The sequence below is a fragment of the Erinaceus europaeus genome, chromosome 17 (assembly GCF_950295315.1).
Source record: "Erinaceus europaeus chromosome 17, mEriEur2.1, whole genome shotgun sequence".
In the NCBI taxonomy this organism is placed as follows: Eukaryota; Metazoa; Chordata; class Mammalia; order Eulipotyphla; family Erinaceidae; genus Erinaceus; species Erinaceus europaeus.
In genome coordinates this window covers 388,956-411,933 of record NC_080178.1, presented here as the reverse complement: position 1 = coordinate 411,933, position 22,978 = coordinate 388,956, and the positions used below count along the sequence as shown (strand labels likewise).

The window sequence follows — 22,978 nt, the reverse complement described above, 5'->3', positions numbered from 1 at the left end:
AGCCCTGGGCAGAGTGTGGATGGAGACAAAGTAGCCAGTCATGAGCACACAGCAGTGTGTGGACACGAAGTAGCCAGCCGAGAGCACACAGCAGTGTGTGGACACGAAGTAGCCAGCCGAGAGCACACAGCAGTGTGTGGACACGAAGTAGCCAGCCGAGAGCACACAGCAGTGTGTGGACACGAAGTAGCCAGCTGTGGGCACAGAGTAAAGGGGAGATACAGCATGGCAGGTGGGCGTGGGGGGGTTCCCTGTGGGAGCCCAGGCCCCCTGCACCCCCGGAATACCCCCAGGCCAGGCCATGTGGCGTGCAGTGGCGGTGGCAGCCAGGCGGGGGAGCCAGAGCCGTGCATCTGGGCCGAGGGCGGAGCGAGGCTCAGACCCGCGGCCTCGGCGACAAGCAGAGTGGTGAGTGTCCCCACGCCGCCCCACTCGTCCAGGCTGGGCCTGAGGGGTGCCCCCGCCCGCCACTGGGCTCAGGGGCCAATGCCCACCCAGGCAGCTCTGCAGAGCAGTGGGCAGCCGTGTCCCGGCCGGGTGTGGAGGCCAGCTGGGCGAGCACGTGTGTGTGTGGGGGGCGGCATGGGTGTCCGGAGGGGCCGGCGGGGCATGGGGTGGCTGCTGGGGCACCTGGGCGGGGCTGCCGCCCCCGGCTCCACAGTCCTGGACTCTGCTTTTGTCTCCGTTGGGCCGCAGGCTCGCAGGACACGAGGGCCCAGCGCTGGCTGGGGTGGGGGCTGCCTGCCCAGGGGGCTGGGGTGGGGGCTGCCTTTCTGGGGGGCACCCAGAAGGTCCTTGCTTGTGGGGGCTGCAGGGGTTCTCCACTCTGCCTGTGGCCCCAGCTAGAGGTGGGCAGTGAGGGCCTCCGACAGGGCTGCCAGTTTCTATGGCAACAGGCGTGTCAGGAAGCCCCAGAGCTGGGAACCACAGTGAGGACAGGAGGGTTCCTCCAGACCCCACCGCCTTCCACAGACCCTCTCTTTGCACCCCTGACACTACGCATGCAAGTGGGAGGGGGCTCCGGAGCGCCCTCTGCCCGGCTCGGTGCCCCCGACTTCCGGCCCCGTGGCCCCGTCTCACCCGCACAGGCGGGGAGGCTCCCCAGCCCCCCAGAGGGTGGGGATGCCTGCAGCTGGGTGCTTCTCCATGGGGGCTGGCCAGGTTGACCGTCCCTCGGGCTGGGGCCAAGGCGCCCCCAGGAGCAGCTGCACACTGCAGGCAGGAAGGGGTCTGGCCGCATGGGGGTGTCTGCCCCAGGGGCCAGGCCCGAGCCCCCGAGCCCCCACACTTCAGCCGCCAGAACAGCGGGAAGCTGAGATGGGCAAAGTGAAAGAGAAAGTCCCTGTCCCGCCCCACCCCACCCTGCGGCCAATCACTCCGGCCCTACCTCCCTCCAGCTCCCGCCCGGGGCCCAGTCTGCAGCGAGTCCCTGAGCCGGCTGGCTGCACGGTGAGCGGGGGCGGGCGGGCGAGCGGAGGATGGCTGCCGGGTGGAGGGGCCGGGCAGCGGGGGTTTGGCCGGTAGTCCAGGGGACTGAGCTGGGGTCGCCGTCCTCTGAGCTGTGCAGGGACCGGAGAGGAACCCAACCCCCAGTGAGATGGGCCCTTCTCCCCCACCCGTGCTGGAGCCCCCGGAAGGTCACCGGCCCTCCCTGGGCCCCACACCCCAGAAGCTCCCAGGGTCCTGCTCCTGTGTGTGCTGTGCCTGGGGGTGGGAGAGGCCTGGGCCTCAGCTGGCTGAGGGCCCCCAGGACTGGGGTTGAGGTGCACAGGCCGGGTGTGGAGCTCAGCTGCAGCGGGTGGGGGGGGGGTCTGGGGGTCCTGGGCTGGAGGATGCTGAGGCTGTTCCCCACCCCCTGCCCCGCTCGGGCCTGGGCGACTCAATCGGGTCCACGGAGGAGCTGCCCCCACCCCAGGTGCTGGCGCCTGGCCCTTTAACACGGAGCCCGGCTCAGAGCACACGTGAGCAGGCGTGAGCCTCACCAGAGGGGTGGGCAGGGGCAGCACCCCGGGAAGAGGCGCGCAGCGGAGCCCTGAGGGGCACCCACACCCCTTCCTCGCCCTACCTGCCCCCGGAGACCTGGGAGGGGCCAGGGACGCGTCTTGATCGGAGACCCTTGCCCTTGCTCCAGGCTCCACCCTCCCTGCCCAGGCTCACCTGGCTGGCGTGATGGCTGATAAGCAGATCAGGTACGCTGCACCCCTGCACTGGGGCCAGAGCCATGACCCCTTTACCCTCTGCCCTCCCTCCCCTCCCACCAGTGCCTGAATACCCTTCCCCAGCCAGCCTCCCTTCTCTCCCTCCCCCCAGTCTAGCCCTCCCCTCCCCCCTCTGTAACCCTCCCGTCTGTAACCCTTGCCTCCTCCCCTCCCCTAGTCTGTAACCCTCACCCCATCCTCCCATCTGTAACCCTCACCCCATCCTCCTCCCCTAGTCTGTAACCTCCCTCCTCCCCCAGTCCGTAACCCTCACCCCCTCACCCCCAGTCTGCCGGCCAAGCTCATTAATGGTGGCATTGCGGGGCTGATTGGGGTCACCTGTGTCTTCCCCATCGACTTGGCTAAGACGAGGCTGCAGAACCAGCAGAATGGACAGCGTCTGTACACCAGCATGTGAGTCTGGGGGCAGCCTGTACCCGGAGCCGAGTGGGGGGATGTACCCAGGCACGTGGGGTCGTGTGCACGGGAGCCTGTGGCTGGGGGTGCCCGGTGTCCTGAGCTCTGATGGCCCCTCAGAGAGGGCTCCGGGTGGCCCGGCTCACCCTCACCCTCACCCTCACCCTCACCCTCACCCCCACCCCCGCTGCAGGTCCGACTGCCTCATCAAGACCATCCGCTCCGAGGGCTACTTTGGCATGTACCGGGGTAAGCTGGGCAGTGGGCTTGGGGTGAGCAGGGCTGGCCGCCAGGTGGACCTCCATAGTCCCGGCAGTGCCACCGGCGGGGGGCTGAGGTCAGCAGAGGGGCCTCTGGGCACAGTGCTCAGCTTCCCTTGGTGTCCTGGGCGCTGCCAGTCCTGCGAGGATAGTGGGGGACGCCTGTCTCTGGGGGCACTGCCCTGCGCCTGGACTTGCAGACACGGGGCCCTGGTGAGCAGGGTGGGCGGGGTACGGGCAAGGGCGCTGGCATCTGCCTGTCGCTGGCACAGCCTCCCCAAATGTGGGTGAGAGAGCACAGGGAGGCAGCCAGGGAGGCAGGCGTTGGGCCCTGCCGCCGGGCGCCCGGAACACTGACCGCCCCCAGGAGCCGCCGTGAACCTGACGCTCGTCACCCCCGAGAAGGCCATCAAGCTGGCCGCCAACGACTTCTTCCGCCACCAGCTGTCCAAGGACGGGTGAGGCAGGGAGGGGGCGCCGAGGTCGGGGGGTGCAGATGTCAGGCGAGACTAAGTCGACACCCTGCTCGAAGATGCTTGCCCCACCCGGCCTGTCCGGCAGCCACGGTGTCCCCATCCTGACCCTGTTCTCTCTCCGTCTCTGTCCCTGTCCTTTCCCTGCCCGACTCTGCCACTGTCCCTGACCCCATCTCTGTCCGCATCCCCTCTGTCCTTTTCCGGCCCCATTCCCTGCCTGGCCCCATCCCCGTCCCCATCCCATCCCCGTCCCCGGTGGAGACTGACCCCCAATGGCAGAGACCCCCATCCCATCCCCGTCCCTGGTGGAGACTGACCCCCAATGGCAGAGACCCCCATCCCATCCCCGTCCCCGGTGGAGACTGACCCCCAATGGCAGAGACCCCCATCCCATCCCCGTCCCTGGTGGAGACTGACCCCCAATGGCAGAGACCCCCGTCCCCATCCCCGGTGGGGACTGACCCCCAATGGCAGAGAGCTGCAGCTGCCCTGCCCCCACCTCCCAGCTTCCTCCCCAGGCAGCTCAGGGCCATCTGTGGCCATCTGTCCTTGGCCGCTGTCTGGAGCTTGGGGTGTCTGAAGGCCCTGACCCCCATCCCTGCACAACCAGGCAGAAGCTGACACTTGCCAGGGAGATGCTTGCCGGCTGTGGGGCAGGGACCTGCCAGGTCATCGTCACCACACCTATGGAGATGCTTAAGATCCAGTTGCAGGACGCAGGGCGCCTGGGTGAGGGGGCCGGGGGGCTGGGTGAGGGACAGGAGGGCTGGGTGAGGGACTAGGGGGCTGGGTGAGGGACTGGGAGTCTGGGTGAGGGACCGGGGGACTGGGTGAGGGACTAGGGGGCTGGGTGAGGGACTGGGAGTCTGGGTGAGGGACCGGGGGGCTGGGTGAGGGACCGGGGGTCTGGGTGAGGGACCGGGGGTCTGGGTGAGGGACCGGGGGGCTGGGTGAGGGACTAGGGGGCCGGGTGAGGGACTGGGAGTCTGGGTGAGGGACTGGGGGACTGGGTGAGGGACTAGGGGGCTGGGTGAGGGACTGGGAGTCTGGGTGAGGGACTGGGGGTCTGGGTGAGGGACTAGGGGGCTGGGTGAGGGACCGGGGGACTGGGTGAGGGACTAGGGGGCTGGGTGAGGGACTGGGAGTCTGGGTGAGGGACCGGGGGGCTGGGTGAGGGACCGGGGGACTGGGTGAGGGACTAGGGGGCTGGGTGAGGGACTGGGAGTCTGGGTGAGGGACCGGGGGACTGGGTGAGGGACTGGGAGTCTGGGTGAGGGACTAGGGGGCTGGGTGAGGGACTAGGGGGCTGGGTGAGGGACTGGGAGTCTGGGTGAGGGACCGGGGGGCTGGGTGAGGGACTAGGGGGCTGGGTGAGGGACTGGGAGTCTGGGTGAGGGACCGGGGGGCTGGGTGAGGGACTAGGGCGCTGGGTGAGGGACTGGGAGTCTGGGTGAGGGACCGGGGGACTGGGTGAGGGACTGGGAGTCTGGGTGAGGGACTAGGGGGCTGGGTGAGGGACTAGGGGGCTGGGTGAGGGACTGGGAGTCTGGGTGAGGGACTGGGAGTCTGGGTGAGGGACTGGGAGTCTGGGTGAGGGACTGGGAGTCTGGGTGAGGGACCGGGGGGCTGGGTGAGGGACCGGGGGACTGGGTGAGGGACTAGGGGGCTGGGTGAGGGACTGGGAGTCTGGGTGAGGGACCGGGGGGCTGGGTGAGGGACTAGGGGGCTGGGTGAGGGACTGGGAGTCTGGGTGAGGGACCGGGGGACTGGGTGAGGGACTGGGAGTCTGGGTGAGGGACTAGGGGGACTGGGTGAGGGACTGGGAGTCTGGGTGAGGGACTAGGGGGCTGGGTGAGGGACTAGGGGGCTGGGTGAGGGACTGGGAGTCTGGGTGAGGGACTGGGGGGCTGGGTGAGGGACTAGGGGGCTGGGTGAGGGACTGGGAGTCTGGGTGAGGGACCGGGGGGCTGGGTGAGGGACCGGGGGACTGGGTGAGGGACTAGGGGGCTGGGTGAGGGACCGGGGGACTGGGTGAGGGACTAGGGGGCTGGGTGAGGGACTGGGAGTCTGGGTGAGGGACCGGGGGGCTGGGTGAGGGACCGGGGGACTGGGTGAGGGACTAGGGGACTGGGTGAGGGACTGGGAGTCTGGGTGAGGGACCGGGGGGCTGGGTGAGGGACTAGGGGGCTGGGTGAGGGACTGGGAGTCTGGGTGAGGGACCGGGGGACTGGGTGAGGGACTGGGAGTCTGGGTGAGGGACTAGGGGGCTGGGTGAGGGACTAGGGGGCTGGGTGAGGGACTGGGAGTCTGGGTGAGGGACTGGGGGACTGGGTGAGGGACTGGGAGTCTGGGTGAGGGACTGGGAGTCTGGGTGAGGGACTGGGGGGCTGGGTGAGGGACTAGGGGGCTGGGTGAGGGACTGGGAGTCTGGGTGAGGGACCGGGGGACTGGGTGAGGGACTAGGGGGCTGGGTGAGGGACTGGGAGTCTGGGTGAGGGACCGGGGGGCTGGGTGAGGGACTGGGAGTCTGGGTGAGGGACCGGGGGGCTGGGTGAGGGACTAGGGGGCTGGGTGAGGGACTGGGAGTCTGGGTGAGGGACCGGGGGACTGGGTGAGGGACTAGGGGGCTGGGTGAGGGACCGGGAGTCTGGGTGAGGGACCGGGGGGCTGGGTGAGGGACCGGGGGGCTGGGTGAGGGACTGGGGGGCCGGGGGCTATGAGGGAGCTGGGTGCATTGGTGAGGGGGCTGGGTGAGGGGCTGGCACATGGGGCACATGGTGGGGGTCTTGAGGGATGGGTATGGACCCACAGCAGGGAAAACAGCCCTGCCCCCTCCCCAGAGGCCCAGAGGAAGCTCCTGGCCGCCCAGGCTCAGCTCTCTGCCCAGGGAGGCCCCCCGCACCCTACCGAGGCTCCGGCCGCCCCCCGGCCCACGGCCACCCAGCTGACCCGGGATCTGCTGCGCACCCACGGCCTGGCTGGGCTCTACAAGGGGCTGGGCGCCACGCTGCTCAGGTAGGCGGGGGCCACCTGTCTGCCCTGCTCACTGCCCGTCCTTCTGTCCCCTTCACCCCACCTACACACGCCCTTCATGCTGTCCCCTCAGTGCCCACCCCACCCACTCTGACCTCTGCCCCCTGCCCACTCCACCCCACTCTGACCTCTGCCCCCTGATCCCCGCTGCACTCTGACCCCTGTCCCCCGCCCCCCAGGGATGTGCCCTTCTCCATCGTCTACTTTCCCCTGTTCGCCAACCTGAACCAGCTGGGCCAGCCGGCATCGGGGGACAAGTCGCCCTTTTATGTGTCCTTCCTGGCAGGCTGTGTGGCAGGGAGTGCGGCCGCTGTGGCTGTGAACCCCTGTGACGGTCAGTGGGAGACTGGGGACCATGCTGACCCTTCCCTGTGACGGTCAGTGGGAGACTAGGGGCCGTGCTGACCCTCCCCTGTGACGGTCAGTGGGAGACTGGGAGCCGTGCTGACCCTTCCCCTGTGATGGTCAGTGGGAGACTGGGGGCCGTGCTGACCCTCCCCTGTGACGGTCAGTGGGAGACTGGGGGCCGTGCTGACCCTTCCCCTGTGATGGTCAGTGGGAGACTGGGGGCCGTGCTGACCCTCCCCTGTGACGGTCAGTGGGAGACTGGGGGCTGTGCTGACCCTTCCCCTGTGACGGTCAGTGGGAGACTGGGGGGGGCTGGGGCCATGCTGACCCTTCCCCTGTGACGGTCAGTGGGAGACTGGGGGCTGTGCTGACCCTTCCCCTGTGACGGTCAGTGGGAGACTGGGGGGGGCTGGGGCCATGCTGACCCTCCCCTGTGACGGTCAGTGGGAGACTGGGGGCTGTGCTGACCCTCCCCTGTGACAGTCAGTGGGAGACTGGGGGCCGTGCTGACCCTCCCCTGTGACGGTCAGTGGGAGACTGGGGGCCGTGCTGACCCTCCCCTGTGATGGTCAGTGGGAGACTGGGGGCCGTGCTGACCCTCCCCTGTGACGGTCTTGGGAGACTGGGGACCGTGTTGACCCTCCCCTGTGATGGTCAGTGGGAGACTGGGGGCCATGCTGACCCTCCCCTGTGACGGTCAGTGGGAGACTGGGGGCCATGCTGACCCTTCCCCACAGTGGTGAAAACCCGGTTGCAGTCCCTTCAGCGTGGCGTCAATGAGGATACCTACTCGGGCTTCCTGGACTGTGCCAGGTGGGGTCTGGGGCCATGGGAGCTGGGGGCCAAGGGGCAGGGGAGACCCCGGAGGGGCTGGCATCCAGGAAGGGGCTCTCCTGGGCCCGCTGACCGCCGGCCATCTCCACAGGAAGATCCTGCGGCACGAGGGCCCCGCGGCCTTCCTCAAGGGCGCCTACTGCCGCGCCCTGGTCATCGCCCCGCTCTTCGGCATCGCGCAGGTGGTCTACTTCCTAGGCATCGCCGAGACCCTGCTGGGGCTGCTGCCCGGCACCCGGCCCTGACCACTGCTGGCCGGCCGCGCCACCGGGATCAACGAGTTAGTGGTCTCAGGGGCCCCCATTCCTGGAGCGCCCCTACCCCCGGGCGGGCCCGGGACAGAGCGGGCCTCTGGCTGGGCCTCCCCCGCCCCGGCCCCCAGCCAGCGTGCTGACCCCACGCGGCTCCCAGCACCCCCAGTCCACACACCTATTTATTGCCCTGCCCGCCGGGGCTTCTGTCCGTCTCCATCCGTCCGTCCGTCCGTCCGTCCGTCTGTCCGTGAGCTGCCCCCACCAACCCCTAGCTGGGCCCGCATGGTTGGCATCTGTGACTCTGGTGCCAGCCCCTCCCTGGGCTGTGGACCCCGGCGGCCTGGCCCTAGGGCTGGGGCGTCCATCTGCGCAGGGGTGAGGGGTGAGCCCCTGCGTCAGCCCCCGGGCCGTCCAGGAGCCACCTCTGCAGCCCCGGCCACACTCCGAGCTCGCCCTGTCGGCCTCGCGGCCCGCGCTGGGTCAGTGGTCGGCAGTGCCCCCCACCCACCAGTGACACTACCTGGCCTGGGGCCGCCTGTCCCCAAAGCTGCTGCCACTGCTGCTTACAGACTCTGTTTCCTTTGTTTTGAAGAGTTTTAAGAACTGTCACTGTGTCGTGTAAGGAGATGAATAAATATTCTAAGTAGATGGCTCCTTTCTGCCTTCACCTGCCCCACTGAGGACACAGCCTGGGGTTCCTGAGGCTGAGGCGGGTCTGGCCACAAGGGGCTGGGGTGGGGGTGCGGGCTGGGGAGGGGGTGCAGGCTGGGGAGGGGATGCAGGCCTGGGTGGGGGTGCAGGCTGGGGTGGGGGTGCGGGCTGGGGAGGGGGTGCAGGCTGGGGAGGGGGTGCAGGCCTGGGTGGGGGTGCAGGCCGGGGTGGGGGTGCGGGCTGGGGAGGGGGTGCGGGCTGGGGAGGGGGAGCGGGCTGGGGAGGGGGTGCAGGCTGGGATGGGGGTATAGGCTGGGGTGGGGTTGCCGGCTGGGGAGGGGTGCAGGCTGGGGTGGGCTGAGGCTGGGCTGGGGGTGCTGGTTGGGGGGTGCAGCCTGTGGTGGGCTGAGGCTGGGGTGTTGTAGCCTGTGGTGGGCTGAGGCAATTGGAGGATGGGGTCCGTGCAGGACGGGAGTGCTGGGTGGAATTGGAATCGGAGTGGTGCAGGCTGTGTGGGTGCAGCGCGGGTCGGGCAGTGTAGTGTAGTGGTCGGGTGCGTGCAGGGCAGACAGCCCCCCCCACCTCCCTGGCGGCTGCGCCGAGGTCGAGTGGGCGGAGCAGCCCTCCGCCGCGGTGCACTGTGGGAATCTCCCGGTCTGCATCCCCAGCGCCGGTGCCCCATCTAGCAAGCCCGCAGCCTGCCGCCAGGAGCAGCGTAAGCCGGGGTTGGGGGCCGAGGGCTCGGGCGCAGGGAAGCCCGGCTGTGGAGGGCCCGGCCCCCCTCTCCTGGAGCCCTGGCTGGGGAGGGAGCGGCCTGACCTCGGCGTGAGGGTGGGGGGCAGACGCCCTGACTGCACTTTGGGGTCCCCTTCAGGCACCCTGGGGGTTCGGGGGGCGGCTGGGGGTGCGCTGTGCCCGGAAACCACCTGTCCCTGGGCGACCTTCAGGCGACCTTCAGTGAGTGTGACCCTGTGCCCTGGGGGTGGGGCTGTGCCCGCCTTCCCCCCCCCCAGCAGGCGGACGCCCTCCACAGGGACCCCGGGCACAGTAAGGATCTTTTGCCCCTGAGCCCCACCGCCAGGCGGGGGGAGGGAGCTGGAGGTCCACACCGCCCTGCTGGCAGCCTCAGGCCTGGTGGGCCAGTCAGCTCCAGCAGCCGTGGATCCTGCTCTGCTAGACATGGCTGCCCCTCGAACCCACATGAAGCAGGCTGAGGGTCCCCACAGGGCCGCTGCCTGCTCACAGCTGAGGACCTGGGCTTAGCACCCCAAGTTTGGGGGCTCCTCGGGAAGCGGCTGGGGTGCACAGAGAGCAGGTCCAGGAGACGGTGGTCATGGGTGCAGAGGATGGGGGTGGACGGGAGGAGCAGGTCTGAACAGGGCAGGGGGAGGGGTAGACTGGACAGGGGTGGACGGGAGGAGCAGGTCTGGACAGGGCAGGGGGAGGGGTAGACTGGACAGGGGTGGAAGGGGAGGAGCAGGTCTGGACAGGGCAGGGGGAGGGGTAGACTGGGCAGGGGTGGAAGGGGAGGAGCAGGCCTGGACAGGGCAGGGGGAGGGGTAGACTGGGCAGGGGTGGAAGGGGAGGAGCAGGCCTGGACAGGGCAGGGGGAGGGGTAGACTGGACAGGGGTGGACGGGAGGAGCAGGTCTGGACAGGGCAGGGGGAGGGGTAGACTGGGCAGGGGTGGAAGGGGAGGAGCAGGCCTGGACAGGGCAGGGGGAGGGGTAGACTGGACAGGGGTGGACGGGAGGAGCAGGTCTGGACAGGGCTGGGGTGGGGGTGGACAGGGCAGGGATGGAAGGGGAGGAGCAGGCCTGGACAGGGTAGGGGTGGGGGTAGAATAGGCAGGGATGGACGGGGGGAGCCGTTCTGGACAGGGCAGGGGGAGGAGTGAACGGGCGAGGGGCAGTGCTGGGGGAAGGGGAGGAGCAGGTCTGGACAGGGCAGGGGTAGACTGGGCAGGGTGGACAGGGGAGCCGGTCTGGATAGGGCAGGGGGAGGGGTAGACTGGGCAGGGGTGGACAGGGCAGGGGGAGGAGTGAACGGGCGAGGGCAGTGCTGGGGTCTGGATGGGGGAGAGCTGGACAGGGCAGAGGTCCCCCAGCCTCTGTGTCCTCACCAGGCCCATAGAATGCCCAGGGGAGAGCATTCCTGAAGCCGGTGCTGTCTGTCTGCCCATCCTTCTGTCTGTCCACCATGGAGTCCAGAGGCAAGCCTTCCAGCAGCCCCAAGCCGGACACCAAGGCGCCCTCGGCTACTGCCGAGCCCAAGGCTACGCCCTCCGCTGACGGCAAGAGCCCCTCAGCCAAGCCGGGGAGGAAGGAGGCACCCGCCGAGAAGCCAGAGCCGCCCGCCGCCCCACCCACCAAGAAGCCCCCCGCCAAGGCAGACCCCGGCCTCCTCAACAACCACAGCAACCTGAAGCCGCCCGTCGCCCGCAGCCCTGAGGCCGCTCAGGAGCCCAAGGGTCTGGGGGATGGGGCGGAAGAGGAGGCGGCCTCGGGCGGCCGCCCAGGGAACCAGAGCCCCTGCCCTTTTGAGAACCTGACGCCCCTGCTGGTGGCTGGGGGGGTGGCCGTCGCTGCGGTCGCCGTCCTCCTCGGTGTGGCCTACATGGTGGCCCGGAAGAAGTGAGACCATCTGGGTGGGGCCCGGCCACCGCTGTACAGACCCCTGCATGCCGCCCGCCCACAAACAGCCGAGGCCCAGGACCCCCAGGAGGACCCCCAGGTGCGGGCGGGACCCAGGATGTCCCCAAAGAGTGAGGCCGGCCCAGGCCTTGGCGGTGCACGGGGTGGGGTGGGGTGGGCCCGCGGTCCCGGGAGCCCGGGGAGGTGGGCGCAAGGCTCCCTGGGCCAGGACCCCGGCACACGGAAGGCCGTGCGGCGCAGCTCTCCTATACCTGCTCCTGCTATTATTCATGGCCGCCACCCCCGTCATATAAATGCAGCAACGGCAGAGGAGGGCCTGACTGCCGCAGCTGCAGCACAAGCAGGCTTCCAGCGAGGGCACCGGGCGGGGTGGCTCAGAAATAAACTCAGTTGTTCAAAGGCCGGTTGGTGTGGTCACCTGCATGCCACCCCAGGCAGCCCGTCACACGGCCTCCTGCCACAGCGCAGACACCCAGTCTGGGCAGGAAGCTGGGCATGTGGGAATATGGGTGACAGTACAGGAGGGTGGCAGCCCCAGGAGGGTGTCAGCCCAAACAGGGTGACAGGACCAGGAGGGTGACAGGACCAGGATGGTGACAGGACCAGGAGGGTGACAGGACCAGGAGGGTGTCAGCCCAAACAGGGTGACAGGACCAGGAGGGTGACAGGACCAGGAGGGTGGCAGGACCAGGAGGGTGACAGCCCCAGGAGGGTGACAGCCCCAGGAGGGAGACAGCCCCAGGAGGTGACAGCCCCAGGAGGGAGACAGCCCCAGGAGGGTGACAGCCCCAGGAGGGTGACACCCCTGGGTGGGCGAGGCCCAGAGTGGGCTGCACTCCCTGAACCACACTGGCCAGGAGGTCAGCCAGGTGCCCTGGGCCAAGAGCAGGTCCCCATGTCCCCCTGCCACGTCTGTCTCTGGACCCTCCCCAAAGCAGCCACCCACCCACCCCCCATCTCAAAGTGGAGGAGGCGGGGAGGGGAATGGGGTCCGTAGATAGCTCACTGGGCAGTGCGCTGCTCCCTGCAGAAGGAGATTCCCGGCTGTGGTCCCTTTCACACTATTTGTTTATTTTACCAGAGCCCTGCTGAGCTCTGGCTATTGACCCAGGAACCTCAGCGCCTCAGGCAGAACCATGATGTTGTCTGCCTACTATTACTATTACTGTGTTGTTTCCTTCAGAGCCCTGCTCACTGCGGGATGATGGTGGCGCTGGGAACTGAACCTGGGACCTCGGAGCCTGAGGCCAGAAAGGCTGTCTCCCCAGCCCTTCTCTGCCTCTATCTTAAAAAGAGAGAAGAGGGGGCCGGGCGGTGGTGCAGCGGGTTAAGCGCAGGTGGCGCAAAGCGCAGGGACCGGTGGTGTAAGGATCCCGGTTCGAGCCCCCGGCTCCCCACCCGCAGGGGAGTCGCTTCCCAGGCGGTGAAGCAGGTCTGCAGGTGTCTGTCTGTCTCTCCCCCTCTGTCTTCCCCTCCTCTCTCCATGTCTCTCTGTCCTCTCCAACAACGACAACAACAATAATAACTACAATAAAACAAGGGCAACGAAAAGGAAATAAATATTTAAGAAAAGGAATTAAATTCTAGAAAAGAGAGAAAGAAAAGGAGAGGCTGGTGGTGTTGCACCTGGTGGAGCGCACATGTCACGGTGCACTTGATCCCGGGTTCAAGCCCCTGGTCCCCACCTGCAGGGGAAAAGCTTTGCAAGTGGGCTGCAGGGGTCTCTCCCCCCCTCGGTCTCTGTCCGTCTGTCTCTACCAATAAATAAGTAAAGCTAATGCAGAGAGAGAGGGCGGCGGGCACAGTCTCCTGCACCCAGGGAGCTCCCCGGTGCTGTCCGTGGTGCTGCCACACAGTCCAGGCCCCAGCCATCGCCGTCCTCTGTGGGTGGGTGGCCGCGTGGGCTTGTCTCCGGCTGCCTCCCTGTGAGGTGAGTCCCAGCTCAGCCGTGTCCTGACACCCTCCCGGTCGGTCTCAGCCTGGGAAGGACAAAATCCGGGTTCGAGGGCACCAGAGGAGCCCTTCCCACCACACCTGGGCGGCGCAGAGACAGAGACGGGGACCTCAGGGCGACGGGGTGCCTGCGGCTGAGGCCAGGCCACCGGGACAGAGACCTCGGGGACAGGAGGCCCCTGGGCGCCCCCACTCCCGTCACCCTCCTGGAAGGGCAGGACAGTGACGCCCCTGGATGGGCCCTCGGGAGACCCCGACTCAGGGCTGCTCGCCTCCTGGGGGCATGGCCCGCAGACCTGAGCGTGTGAGGCACACAGCTCCAGGGGCTCAGCGCACTCGGAGGGGCCCTGCCCCCGGCTCAGAGGGGACGCTCCCCAGACCTGGACAGGTCCTTCCCCCGCTGTCCACCTGCCCCCAGGGCATGGGGTGTGTGCCCCCACATGGAGCCCACTGCCGTCCTGGGGGCACGTGGGGAGGGGACACTGGGGAGGGGACACATGGGGAGGGGACACTGCGGAGGGGACACTGGGGAGGGGACACTGCGGAGGGGACACATGGGGAGGGGACACTGGGGAGGGGACACTGGGGAGGGGACACATGGGGAGGGGACACTGGGGAGGGGACACTGGGGAGGGGACACTGGGGAGGGGGCACATGGGGAGGGGACACTGGGGAGGGGACACTGCGGAGGGGACACTGCGGAGGGGACACTGGGGAGGGGACACTGGGGAGGGGACACTGGGGAGCCCACTGCCGTCCCGGGGGGCACTCAGGGAGTCAACCGTTGGCCCAGTGAGGCCAGACCCCACCACTATGGGCCAAGGCCCCGGAGGAGGGCAGCCCGCGGGAGGGTTCCAGCTCAGCACGGGCACCGGGGCGGCCCCTCGCACAGCCTGCTGCCCCCGCTGCCGACCCGTCCACCCCCGGCCTCCACACCGACCCTGGGGCCCAGGGCCTAGCCGGGTGCTCGTGGCCTGCCCTGCCCGCCCTGCGCCCCACAGGACGCCCCAGACCCGGCCGCCAGGACTCCGGAGAGCCGGACCTTGGTCCGGGAGGGGCCCAGACTTTGCCCAGCTCGCGCGGGACCGGCCACGTCCACTGGGTGCGGAGCTGTGTCCTCAGGGACGCTGGTCGGTGACAGGGCCAGGGCTGCAGGGGTCTGTCTCTCTTCCTCTCTCTCAGCTTTTTCTTTTTTTATCTTTTGCCTCCAGGGTTATCATTGGGGCTCGGTGGCTGCACTAGGAACCCGCTGCTCCTGGAGGCCACTTTTCTCCTTTTGCTGCCCTTGCTGTTTGTTGTTGCTGCTGCTGTTGGTAGATAGGACAGAGAGACGTGGAGAGAGGAGGGGAAGACAGAGAGGAGGAGAGACAGACAGACACCTGCAGACCTGCTTCACCGCCTGGGAAGCGACTCCCCTGCAGGTGGGGAGCCGGGGACTCGAACCGGGATCCTGACGCCGGTCCTGGTGCTTTGTGCCACGTGCGCTTAACCCGCCCGACTCCCATAAATATAATATCTAAAAAAAGTTAAAAAATAATTACCAGAGTTGTGCTCAGCCTGGCGTCATATCAGTGGTGGCAGGGACCGAACCTGGGACCTCAGAGCTGCAGGCATGAGCCAGGCGCTGGATTTAAGCTCATAATTAAAAATACATATATTCGGGAGTCCGGCGGTAGTGCAGCGGGTTCAGCGCACATGACACAAAGCGCAGGGACCGGCGTCAGGATCCCGGTTCGAGCCCCCGGCTCCCCACCTGCAGGGGAGTCGCTTCCCGGGCGGTGAAGCAGGTCTGCAGGTGTCTGTCTGTCTCTCCCCCTCTCTGTCTTCCCCTCCTCTCTCCATCTCTCTCTGTCCTGTCCAACAACGACAGCAATAACAACAACAATAACTATAACAGTAAAATAAGGGCAGCTAAAATAAAAATACATGATTTACTTTGGATAAAGATGCTGAGTGGATCAGAGGGGATGGGGGCACGGAGCGGGAGGCCCCCCCCCGCTGGTGTCACCACTCGCGAAGCTTGAACGCGGCTCGGGGTCTGTGCGCGCAGACGCGGCACCGCACGGCGGCCCCTGGGGTCCCGCGACCCGGCTCGCACCCCTACACGCCGCCGGGCCGCCGAGCTCGCGGAGGCGGGAAGACACGCGTCGGGGACTCGAACCCGCGGACGGAAGGACGCCTACGCCGCGCGCGCAGGACCGCGCCTGCGCAGAACAGGTGGCCCCGCCCCGGCCCGGGGGTTTCCGCCGACGAGGCCCCGCCCCGGAAATTGTCGCCCCGTCCGCGTCACGCAGCCAGGCCCCGCCCCCTGGAGCGCCCGGCCGCTTCCGCGCAGGCGCAGTCAAGCTCTGCCGCGGTCATGGCTTCCGATCGCCTCCCGAGCCGGCCGTCCTGTCTGCTGGTGGCCAGCGGCGCGCCCGAGGGTGAGGGGCGTCTCGGCGAGCTGGGGATGCGCCCACGCGAGGGCTGTCCCAGGGTGCGGGTGTCCGGAGGGCTTCTCCCTGCGCCTGTGCCGCGCCTTAGGGTGGGGTCCCCCCCGCACCCTCTGCACCCTGGGGTGCTCACCGCGGTCCTGTTTGGAGACGCTGTCGGGGCCTGGGCCCTGCACCTGAGGCCGGTGCCTGGGCTGCCACCCGGGGCGGGTGCGGGTGCAGGTGTCTGGGCTGTGACCCGGGGCGGGTGCGGGTGCAGGTGTCTGGGCTGTGACCCGGGGCGGGTGCAGGTGTCTGGGCTGTGACCCGGGGCGGGTGCGGGTGCAGGTGTCTGGGCTGTGACCCGGGGCGGGTGCGGGTGTCTGGGCTGTGACCCGGGGCGGGTGCGGGTGCAGGTGTCTGGGCTGTGACCCGGGGCGGGTGCAGGTCCCTGGGCTGTGACCCGGGGCGGGTGCAGGTGTCTGGGCTGTGACCCGGGGCGGGTGCAGGTGTCTGGGCTGTGACCCGGGGCGGGTGCGGGTGCAGGTGTCTGGGCTGTGACCCGGGGCGGGTGCGGGTGCAGGTGTCTGGGCTGTGACCCGGGGCGGGTGCAGGTGCGGGTGCAGGTGTCTGGGCTGTGACCCGGGGTGGGTGCAGGTGTCTGGGCTGTGACCCGGGGCGGGTGCGGGTGCAGGTGCAGGTGTCTGGGCTGTGACCCGGGGCGGGTGCGGGTTCAGGTGTCTGGGCTGTGACCCGGGGTGGGTGCAGGTGTCTGGGCTGTGACCCGGGGCGGGTGCAGGTGCAGGTCCCTGGGCTGTGACCCGGGGCGGGTGCGGGTTCAGGTGTCTGGGCTGTGACCCGGGGCGGGTGCAGGTGCAGGTCCCTGGGCTGTGACCCGGGGCGGGTGCAGGTGCAGGTCCCTGGGCTGTGACCCGGGGCGGGTGCGGGTGCAGGTGTCTAGGCTGTGACCCGGGGCGGGTGCAGGTCCCTGGGCTGTGACCCGGGGCGGGTGCAGGTGCAGGTGTCTGGGCTGTGACCCGGGGCGGGTGCGGGTGCAGGTCCCTGGGCTGTGACCCGGGGCGGGTGTGGGTGCAGGTCCCTGGGCTGTGACCCGGGGCGGGTGCGGGTGCAGGTCCCTGGGCTGTGACCCGGGGCGGGTGCGGGTGCAGGTCCCTGGGCTGTGACCCGGGGTGGGTGCGGGTGCAGGTCCCTGGGCTGTGACCCGGGGCGGGTGCGGGTGCAGGTGCCTGGGCTGTGACCCTGGGCAGGTGCAGGTCCCTGGGCTGTGACCCGGGGCGGGTGCAGGTCCCTGGGCTGTGATCCGGGGCGGGTGCAGGTCCCTGGGCTGTGACCCGGGGCGGGTGCAGGTCCCTGGGCTGTGACCCGGGGCGGGTGCATGTCCCTGGGCTGTGACCCGGGGCGGGTGCAGGTGCAGGTCCCTGGGCTGTGACCCGGGGCGGGTGCAGGTCCCTGGGCTGTGACCCGGGGCGGGTGCAGGTCCCTGGGCTGTGACCCGGGGCGGGTGCATGTCCCTGGGCTGTGACCCGGGGCGGGTGCAGGTGCAGGTCCCTGGGCTGTGACCCGGGGCGGGTGCAGGTCCCTGGGCTGTGACCCGGGGCGGGTGCAGGTCCCTGGGCTGTGACCCGGGGCGGGTGCAGGTGTCTGGGCTGTGACCCGGGGCGGGTGCGGGTGCAGGTCCCTGGGCTGTGACCCGGTGCGGGTGCAGGTCCCTGGGCTGTGACCCGGGGCGGGTGCGGGTGCAGGTCCCTGGGCTGTGACCCGGGGTGGGTGCGGGTGCAGGTCCCTGGGCTGTGACCCGGGGCGGGTGCGGGTGCAGGTGCCTGGGCTGTGACCCTGGGCAGGTGCAGGTCCCTGGGCTGTGACCCGGGGCGGGTGCAGGTCCCTGGGCTGTGATCCGGGGCGGGTGCAGGTCCCTGGGCTGTGACCCGGGGCGGGTGCAGGTCCCTGGGCTGTGACCCGGGGCGGGTGCATGTCCCTGGGCTGTGACCCGGGGCGGGTGCAGGTGCAGGTCCCTGGGCTGTGACCCGGGGCGGGTGCAGGTCCCTGGGCTGTGACCCGGGGCGGGTGCAGGTCCCTGGGCTGTGACCCGGGGCGGGTGCATGTCCCTGGGCTGTGACCCGGGGCGGGTGCAGGTGCAGGTCCCTGGGCTGTGACCCGGGGCGGGTGCAGGTCCCTGGGCTGTGACCCGGGGCGGGTGCAGGTCCCTGGGCTGTGACCCGGGGCGGGTGCAGGTGTCTGGGCTGTGACCCGGGGCGGGTGCGGGTGCAGGTCCCTGGGCTGTGACCCGGTGCGGGTGCAGGTCCCTGGGCTGTGACCCGGGGCGGGTGCGGGTGCAGGTCCCTGGGCTGTGACCCGGGGTGGGTGCGGGTGCAGGTCCCTGGGCTGTGACCCGGGGCGGGTGCGGGTGCAGGTGCCTGGGCTGTGACCCTGGGCAGGTGCAGGTACCTGGGCTGTGACCCGGGGCGGGTGCAGGTCCCTGGGCTGTGACCCGGGGCGGGTGCAGGTCCCTGGGCTGTGACCCGGGGCGGGTGCATGTCCCTGGGCTGTGACCCGGGGCGGGTGCAGGTCCCTGGGCTGTGACCCGGGGTGGGTGCAGGTGCCTGGGGAGTGGGCTCAGAGCCTGCCCCCAGCCCCCAGCCCCCGCTCCGCGCCCACAGGTGTGTCGGCTGTGTCCTTCATGCAGAGCTTCCCCCTGGCCAGCTCCGCCTTCAGCCTGCAGGTGGCCACCCCTGGGGTGAGTGCCCGGCCTCGGGGGCTCCGGCCCGCCGGGAGGGAGGGCGATGGCGGCTGGGTGGTCGCTGCGTGCGGTCTCCGGGCCCGACCGTGCTGACCGGCCGTGGCCCACCGCAGGGGAAGGCCCTGGAGTTCGCGGACGTGGGCGAGAGCGCGGCGCGCTGGGTGCAGGACTTCCGCCTCAAGGCCTCGGCCAACCCCGCCAAGCTCGAGTCCATCGACGGTGAGCCGGGCTGCGGGCTGCGGGCTGCGGGCTGCGGGCGGTGTCGGCGCGGGGCCGCCCTGACCGCCGCCCTGACCGCCCGGCCGGCCCCCAGGTGCCCGCTTCCAGGCGCTGCTCATCCCCAGCTGCCCCGGGGCCCCGGCCGACCTGGCCAGCAGCGGCTCCCTGGCCCGCGTCCTGCACCACTTCCTCTCCGAGAGCAGTAGGTGGCGGGCGGGCGCGGGGTCGCGGGCCGGGTCCGAGCGGCGGGGTCGCCGTGGCCTGCCCGGGATGTCCGAGGACGGCCACGTCTGCGCCCCGAGCCCCGAGCCCCGTGTGGCGGGCAGCCCGTGCGGAGGGCGGCAGGAAGGCTGTGGGGTCACAGGCCTCGCCCCTCCCCAGAGCCCATCTGTGCGGTCGGCCACGGCGTCTCGGCGCTCTGCTGTGCCACCGGTGAGGACGGGGCCTGGGCCTTCCGGGGCTACAGCCTGACCGGGGTGAGTGTGGCCGGTGGGCGGGGCGGGCGGGAGATGCGGGGGCGGGGTGAGTGTGGGCGGGGCGTGAGGTGAGGGGCGGGGCCTGGGCCTTCCGGGGCGGGGTGAGTGTGGGCGGGGCGTGAGGTGCGGGGGCGGGGCCTGGGCCTTCCGGGGCGGGGTGAGTGTGGGCGGGGCGTGAGGTGAGGGGCGGGGCCTGGGCCTTCCGGGGCGGGATGAGTGTGGGCGGGCTGTGAGATACGGGGGCGGGGCCTGGGCCTTCCGGGGTGGGATGAGTGTGGGCGGGGCGTGAGGTGAGGGGCGGGGCCTGGGGCTACAGCCTGACCGGGGTGAGTGTGGCCGGTGGGCGGGGCGGGCGTGAGATGCGGGGGCGGGGCCTGGGCCTTCCGGGGCGGGATGAGTGTGGGCGGGGCGTGAGGTTCGGGGCATGGGCCTTCCGGGGCGGGATGAGTGCGGGCGGGGCGCGAGGCGAGGGGCGGGGCCTCCTTGGCCGCCCTCGCGGCTCCCCGCAAGGCTCTCCCGGGTGCTGGTTTGGCCCCAAGTGAGCACCCTAGGGAATTCCCGCCACAGTTCCTTCTGCAGCACCGCCAGACGGGACCCCCCAGCCCAGGCTTCCCCCCTCCCCGCCTGGCAGTGGCCCCCCCAGCCCCGCAATGACCCTGTTGGGGGCCCGAGCTGGCTGACCGCTGCCCCCACAGCCCTCGGTGCTGGAGCTGGTGCGGGCACCTGGCTTCGCCCGTCTGCCCCTGGTGGTGGAGGACTTCGTGAAGGAGGCGGGCGCCTGCTTCAGCGGTGAGCATGGGTGCGGGTGCCCCTGCCTGAGCCCGGGGGAGCGCGGTGGCCGGGGGCGCCCAGCTGAGCCCCTGCCCACTGCAGCCAGCCAGCCCGACGCCGTGCACGTGGTGCTGGACCGCCACCTGGTCACGGGGCAGAACGCCGGCTCCACCGTCCCTGCGGTGCAGAACCTCATCTTCCTGTGCGGCGGCCGGTGAGGCGGGTGAGGCGGCGGCCGCGGTGGGGCGGGCTGGGGGCTCGCGGGTCCTCACGCTCCAGCCTTGACCCGCACCCATCCTGCAGGAAGTGAGGCGGCCCCCGGAACGCCAGGAGTCGCTCACCCCAGGCTTGGTGGGGGTCTCCGGGCACCCCACCTTGGTCAGCGCCGGGGTCCCGGCTCCCCGAGCCTGCAGCAGACACTGGAACCCGGCTGGTGGCGTGACAGCAAGGCCACCGGTCCCCAAGCCGCTCTGAACTGCCCGCCCAGTCTGGGCCCTAGGGACAGGGGAGCTGAAGCAGCCTGAACCGGTGCCAGCTGCTGGTCTCAAGTGCAGTTGCTGTGGGACTCTGCCCACAAGGGTGGAGACGCCCAGGCTCCGAGAGCTGCGCAGGGGCCCAGCGGCCTTCCCTCCGGGGACTGCTTCCGAGTCCAGAATGTTCCAGGCGCCCGCCCGGGCTTCTCACTTGGGGGTGGAGCCCCCGGCTGGCAGCAGGGTCCTGGCATGAACCCCAGCCTGGGCTCTCAACACCCATACGACTGGTCCCCAGTGAATAAAGCCCGAGGGATGTGTCCCGTTCATTCCCAGTCACTGTCCACGCTGTCAGATCACTGCCCACACTGACACAGCTCTCCGCACACGGCCCCCAGGCCCCTGGACGGCTGGCCCTGCCTGCTGGGACTCCTTGTGCTCTGCACCCTGGCTGATGGGTGTAGGGAGCCCAGCTCCCCAGCCGCAGCAGGCTCCCTCCCACCGAGGACAGAGGCTGGGTCCCAGGAGCCGTGCCCAGGCCCAGTGCAGGGACAGCAGAGCTGCTGGCCACCACCCACGAGAGCAGGGCTAAGAGCCACCCTGGGTTGCTGTGGGGCGACGGTGCAGGCAAAAGGCACAAGAGCAGAAAAACAGCTTTAATGCACCAGGCGTGATCTCATATAAAACCACAACTCCGCCGCCCCCGCTCCCCGGGTAAAAAAGGTTCCTTGGCTTCACGCTGGCTCCCACACCCTCGCCGGCTGCCCGGCCTCCACTCGGCTACTTCCCATTCTCGGTGCTGAACATCCGCTCCTGCAGGGACCAGGGACAGGCGACAGTGAGGGTTGGCCGCCCCGCCCGCCCCACCCCGCCCCGCCTCGCCCGCCCGCACCTGCCTCACCTCCAGCATCCGCTCCAGCTTCACCGCGTCCGCGGCGAACTTGCGGATCCCGTCGGAGAGCTTCTCCACGGCCATCTGGTCCTCGTTGTGCATCCAGCGGAAGGCCCGCTCGTCCAGGTGGAGCTTCTCCAGGCTGCTGGCCTGGGCTGGGGGCAGGGGTCTGCTGTACGCGCGCCCGCCCGCCGCCCGCCAGCCCGCCCCCGCCCCCGGGCGCCCCCAGCCGCCTCACCCGCCTTGGCCGAGAGCGCGGGCGCCAGCTTGCTGCTGTCCTTGAGCAGCTCGTCCAGCAGCTTGGGCGCGATGGTGAGGAAGTCGCAGCCAGCCAGCGCCTTGATCTCGCCCGTGTTGCGGAAGGAGGCGCCCATGACGATGGTCTTGTAGCCGAACTTCTTGTAGTAGTTGTAGATCTTGGTGACACTCCGCACTCCTGAGTACAGAACCCGCGGTGAGCCGTGAGCCCGGCCGCCCCGCCCCTCGCCCCAGCTCCGTCCCCCCACCTGGGTCCTCCAGGGGCTCGTAGGACTTCTTGTCGGAGTTGGCCACGTGCCAGTCCAGGATGCGGCCCACGAAGGGCGAGATGAGCGTGACGCCCGCCTCGGCGCAGGCCACGGCCTGGGCGAAGGAGAAGAGGAGCGTCATGTTGCAGTGGACGCCGTGCTGCTGCTCCAGCTCCCTGGGGGGAGGGGGGCGTCAGGCCGGCGGGGGACACGGCACCCACGGGTGGACGCCCCAGCCGTCGCCCCCGCCCACCTGCCGGCCTGGATGCCCTCCCAGGTGGACGCCAGCTTGACGAGGATGCGCTCCTTGCCCACGCCGGCCTCCTCGTACAGCTCGATGAGGCGGAGGGCGCGGGCCACCATGGCGTCCTTGTCGAAAGACAGTCTGTGGGAGGGCGGCCGTGAGGCGGGCACCGACCCCCGGGCACCCCGGGCACCCCGAGCCTGCTCGGCCACCCCGCCGCCCGCCTTCACCTGGCGTCCACCTCCGTGGACACGCGGCCCGGGATCTTCCTCAGAATCTCGGTCCCGAACAGCACGAACAGCTTGTCCATGGCGTTGGTGACCTGGACCTCCTGAGACCTGGGAGGTGGGGGGAGTCAGCAGCTGCTCTTCTGTGGGACACCCAGGGCCTGAGCCCCCCGTTGTCTGTCACACTTGGGCACTGACCCCTCCCCCGCCACATCCAGGTGCTTCTCTCTCACTGCCCACCCTCTGGAAGCCCCCTGATGGCCAAGGGCTGCGCCGGTATCCACTCTGGACAGGGCCGATGCCAGTGACCAGCCCATGGCCAGCCTGGGTGTCTGCAGGATTGGCCTCTGCAGAGGCACCCAGGGGTGGCCCTCGGCACCCGCCTTCAGGCTGCTGCTACCCGGCGGGAACTTACAAAGCCAGAGGTGTTACGGTGCCCCGGCGGGGAGTGGCACTGAGGCCCATGGGCACGGGGCAGGCAGAGCACAGGCGCGTGTGGGCACGGGGCAGGCAGAGCACAGGTGCGTGCGGGCACAGGGCAGGCAGAGCACAGGCGCGCGCGGGCACGGGGCAGGCAGAGCACAGGCGCGTGCGGGCACGGGGCAGGCAGAGCACAGGCGCGTGCGGGCACGGGGCAGGCAGAGCACAGGCGCGGGCGGGCACGGGGCAGGCAGAGCACAGGCGCGCGCGGGCACTGGGCAGGCAGAGCACAGGCGCGTGTGGGCCTGAGCAGGGCTGTGGCTTCACCTCTCCCAGCCACTCACCCGCCCAGCTTCTTGCCATAGGCCATGGCTTCGTCCACCAGCTCCTGGTAGGCGGGCATCTGCGCCGCGGCCAGGATCAAGGAGGGGTTGGTGGTGGCATCCTGTGGCTTGTACTCCTCGATGGCTGGGACCCAGAGAGGCGCATCAGAGCTGCCCGCCCCGG

General features: G+C 69.8%; 5 protein-coding genes across 8 annotated transcripts in view; 3 read left to right on the top strand and 2 right to left on the bottom strand.

Moving 5' to 3' along the window:
- The window catches only part of RPLP2 (ribosomal protein lateral stalk subunit P2), a 56,602-nt gene that overhangs the window by 16,643 nt on the left and 16,981 nt on the right, over nucleotides 1–22,978 (bottom strand). The window lies entirely within an intron of this gene.
- On the top strand, nucleotides 1,342–8,468 carry SLC25A22 (solute carrier family 25 member 22). 3 transcript variants are annotated; one of them, XM_060175899.1, is made up of 10 exons: nucleotides 1,342–1,449; nucleotides 2,132–2,189; nucleotides 2,487–2,612; nucleotides 2,809–2,864; nucleotides 3,243–3,333; nucleotides 3,962–4,080; nucleotides 6,192–6,366; nucleotides 6,564–6,718; nucleotides 7,470–7,545; nucleotides 7,658–8,468. In XM_060175899.1, the coding sequence occupies exons 2-10, from the start codon at nucleotides 2,170–2,172 to the stop codon at nucleotides 7,809–7,811; spliced, it is 972 nt and encodes a 323-aa protein (XP_060031882.1). In that variant the 5' UTR covers nucleotides 1,342–1,449; nucleotides 2,132–2,169; the 3' UTR covers nucleotides 7,812–8,468. The 3 variants fall into 3 exon arrangements, with proteins under 3 accessions (XP_060031882.1, XP_060031881.1, XP_007536640.1); XM_060175898.1 differs by lacking the exon at nucleotides 1,342–1,449 and adding an exon at nucleotides 1,497–1,961; XM_007536578.3 differs by lacking the exon at nucleotides 1,342–1,449 and having other exon boundaries at nucleotides 1,497–2,189.
- On the top strand, nucleotides 9,070–11,602 carry CEND1 (cell cycle exit and neuronal differentiation 1). The gene is made up of 2 exons (XM_007536543.3): nucleotides 9,070–9,186; nucleotides 10,596–11,602. The coding sequence occupies exon 2, from the start codon at nucleotides 10,670–10,672 to the stop codon at nucleotides 11,105–11,107; it is 438 nt and encodes a 145-aa protein (XP_007536605.1). The 5' UTR covers nucleotides 9,070–9,186; nucleotides 10,596–10,669; the 3' UTR covers nucleotides 11,108–11,602.
- GATD1 (glutamine amidotransferase class 1 domain containing 1) lies at nucleotides 15,377–19,949 on the top strand. Of its 2 annotated transcripts, XM_060175903.1 has the most exons (7): nucleotides 15,377–15,500; nucleotides 18,167–18,243; nucleotides 18,360–18,465; nucleotides 18,560–18,667; nucleotides 18,847–18,941; nucleotides 19,637–19,730; nucleotides 19,815–19,949. In XM_060175903.1, the coding sequence occupies exons 1-7, from the start codon at nucleotides 15,437–15,439 to the stop codon at nucleotides 19,928–19,930; spliced, it is 660 nt and encodes a 219-aa protein (XP_060031886.1). In that variant the 5' UTR covers nucleotides 15,377–15,436; the 3' UTR covers nucleotides 19,931–19,949. The 2 variants fall into 2 exon arrangements, with proteins under 2 accessions (XP_060031886.1, XP_060031887.1); XM_060175904.1 differs by lacking the exon at nucleotides 18,560–18,667.
- The window catches only part of TALDO1 (transaldolase 1), a 3,731-nt gene continuing 1,577 nt past the window's right edge, over nucleotides 20,825–22,978 (bottom strand). Inside the window, exons 2-8 of the mRNA XM_060175897.1 lie at nucleotides 22,816–22,939; nucleotides 22,055–22,162; nucleotides 21,834–21,965; nucleotides 21,581–21,756; nucleotides 21,313–21,510; nucleotides 21,084–21,229; nucleotides 20,825–20,995 (exon numbers count right to left, since the gene is read on the bottom strand). Of these exons, the coding sequence (XP_060031880.1) occupies nucleotides 20,963–20,995; nucleotides 21,084–21,229; nucleotides 21,313–21,510; nucleotides 21,581–21,756; nucleotides 21,834–21,965; nucleotides 22,055–22,162; nucleotides 22,816–22,939 (917 nt within the window). The 3' untranslated portion in view covers nucleotides 20,825–20,962. The remainder of the gene's footprint in view (nucleotides 20,996–21,083; nucleotides 21,230–21,312; nucleotides 21,511–21,580; nucleotides 21,757–21,833; nucleotides 21,966–22,054; nucleotides 22,163–22,815; nucleotides 22,940–22,978) is intronic.